At 51.8% G+C, this 1,686-nt stretch overlaps 1 protein-coding gene across 1 annotated transcript in view; it reads right to left on the bottom strand.

Moving 5' to 3' along the window:
* The window catches only part of ITSN1 (intersectin 1 (SH3 domain protein)), a 196,230-nt gene that overhangs the window by 13,143 nt on the left and 181,401 nt on the right, over window positions 1-1,686 (bottom strand). The window contains exon 34 of the mRNA XM_011999125.1: window positions 637-804. Within this exon, the coding sequence (XP_011854515.1) occupies window positions 637-804 (168 nt within the window). The remainder of the gene's footprint in view (window positions 1-636; window positions 805-1,686) is intronic.

The raw sequence follows: 1,686 nt of genomic DNA, 5'->3' as shown, positions 1-1,686 counted from the left end.
AAGAAAGAAACAGAAAGAAAAGAAAGAAACAAAGAAAGAAAGAAAGAAAGAAGGAAAGAAAGAAAGAAAGAAAGAAAAGAAAGAAACAGAAAGAAAAGAAAGAAACAAAGAAAGAAAAAAAGAAAGAAAGAAAGAAATCAGCAGACAGGAGAAAAGAAATAGAACTTCTGGCAATGGGAAATGATATAATTTAAATTAAAAACTCAGTGGATGGCCAGGGAGCTCAGAGATGGGCAGATCACCTGAGGCCAGGAGTTCAAGATCAGCCTGGCCAACATGGTGAAACACCATCTCTACTAAAAATACAAAAATTAGCTGGGTGTAGTGGCATGTGCCTGTAATCCCAGCTACTCGAGAGGCTGAGGCAAGAGAATCGCTGGAACCTGGGAGGCAGAGTTTGCAGCGAGCTGAGATGGTGCCACTGCACTCCAGCCTGGGCGACAGAGTGAGACTCCATCTCAAATAAATAAACAAATACTCAGTGGGTGGATGAAACAGCAGATGAGAAGCAGCTGGATGGAAATGAGGATGCTCTCGGCAGGGGAGGAGAATGGTTCATGCTTTTCTTTGTCCTCCTCCGGGCTGGCAGCCGAGGCTCTGCCAGGGGAGACCGGGGCCCAGCCCAAGGGTGGCTACCTCAGACAGGCCTTCACACTGCACATGGGCCTGGATCCACTCCAGCCGGTCGGAGTTCTCCTTCTCCCGCACCCCTTCGTTCACCTGGGAACAGAGCTCCTCTGCCTTCTCCAGAGCGTGCTTCAGGTGGCTGTGGTCCGGGTGGTTTTCAGGGGTGTTTTCCAGGATCTACACAGGAGAATAAAAACAACCACCTCCTTTTAGGCAATGTGGGTGGGCCTGTGATCCAGGATCCTGCAGGACCAGGCCCAGCGGGGCAGGGCACCATCCTTTCATGAACAGCGCCCACTTAAGCCACCGCAGCTCTGAGCACCCACATGGCAATCACATAGCAGATGACAGCCACTCCTTGTTGGCTCCAGTGGGTGGCCTTGCGGGGGCCTCGCTTCTTCATGGGCCCAGTGGGGGCTAAGCCCCGACCAGGAAGCAGTGAACGGGCCCATCCTTGAGGTCTCAGTCGAGCCCCACACCCTGAATGTCCAGAGCAAGCTGTATGATCTGTCCTGCAAAATGCTAACATCACAGGGTGGACCCTGAGCCATACATGCAGACTCACAGGATCACAGCATGTACATATAACCATGGGGCCCTTCGAGTTTCTCTTTGAAAATATTCTCCCTTGGCCGGGTGCAGTGGCTCATGCCTGTAATCCCAGCACTTTGGGAGGCCGAGGTGGGCAGATCACGAGGTCAAGAGATCGAGACCATCCTGACCAATATGGTGAAACCCCGTCTCTACTAAAAATACAAAAATTAGCTGGGCATGGTGGTGCATGCCTGTCCCAGCTACTTGGGAGGCTGAGGCAGAAGAATCGCTTGAACCCAGGAGGCAGAGGTTGCAGTGAGCCAAGATCGCACCACTGCACTCCAGCCTGGTGACAAAGCGAGGCTCCATCTAAAAAAGAAAGAAAGAAAGAGAGAGAGAGAGAGAAGGAAGGACGGAAGGAAGCAAGGAAGGAAGGAAGGAGGGAAGGAGGGAAGGAGGGAGGGAGGGAGGGAGGGAAGGAAGGAAGGAAGGAAGGAAGGAAGGAAGGAAGGAAGGAAGGAAGAA

The sequence above is a fragment of the Mandrillus leucophaeus genome, unplaced genomic scaffold (assembly GCF_000951045.1).
Source record: "Mandrillus leucophaeus isolate KB7577 unplaced genomic scaffold, Mleu.le_1.0 Scaffold582, whole genome shotgun sequence".
Lineage (NCBI taxonomy): Eukaryota > Metazoa > Chordata > Mammalia > Primates > Cercopithecidae > Mandrillus > Mandrillus leucophaeus.
The sequence above is the reverse complement of the archived record's forward strand: the minus strand, read 5'-3'. Positions and strand labels throughout refer to the sequence as shown.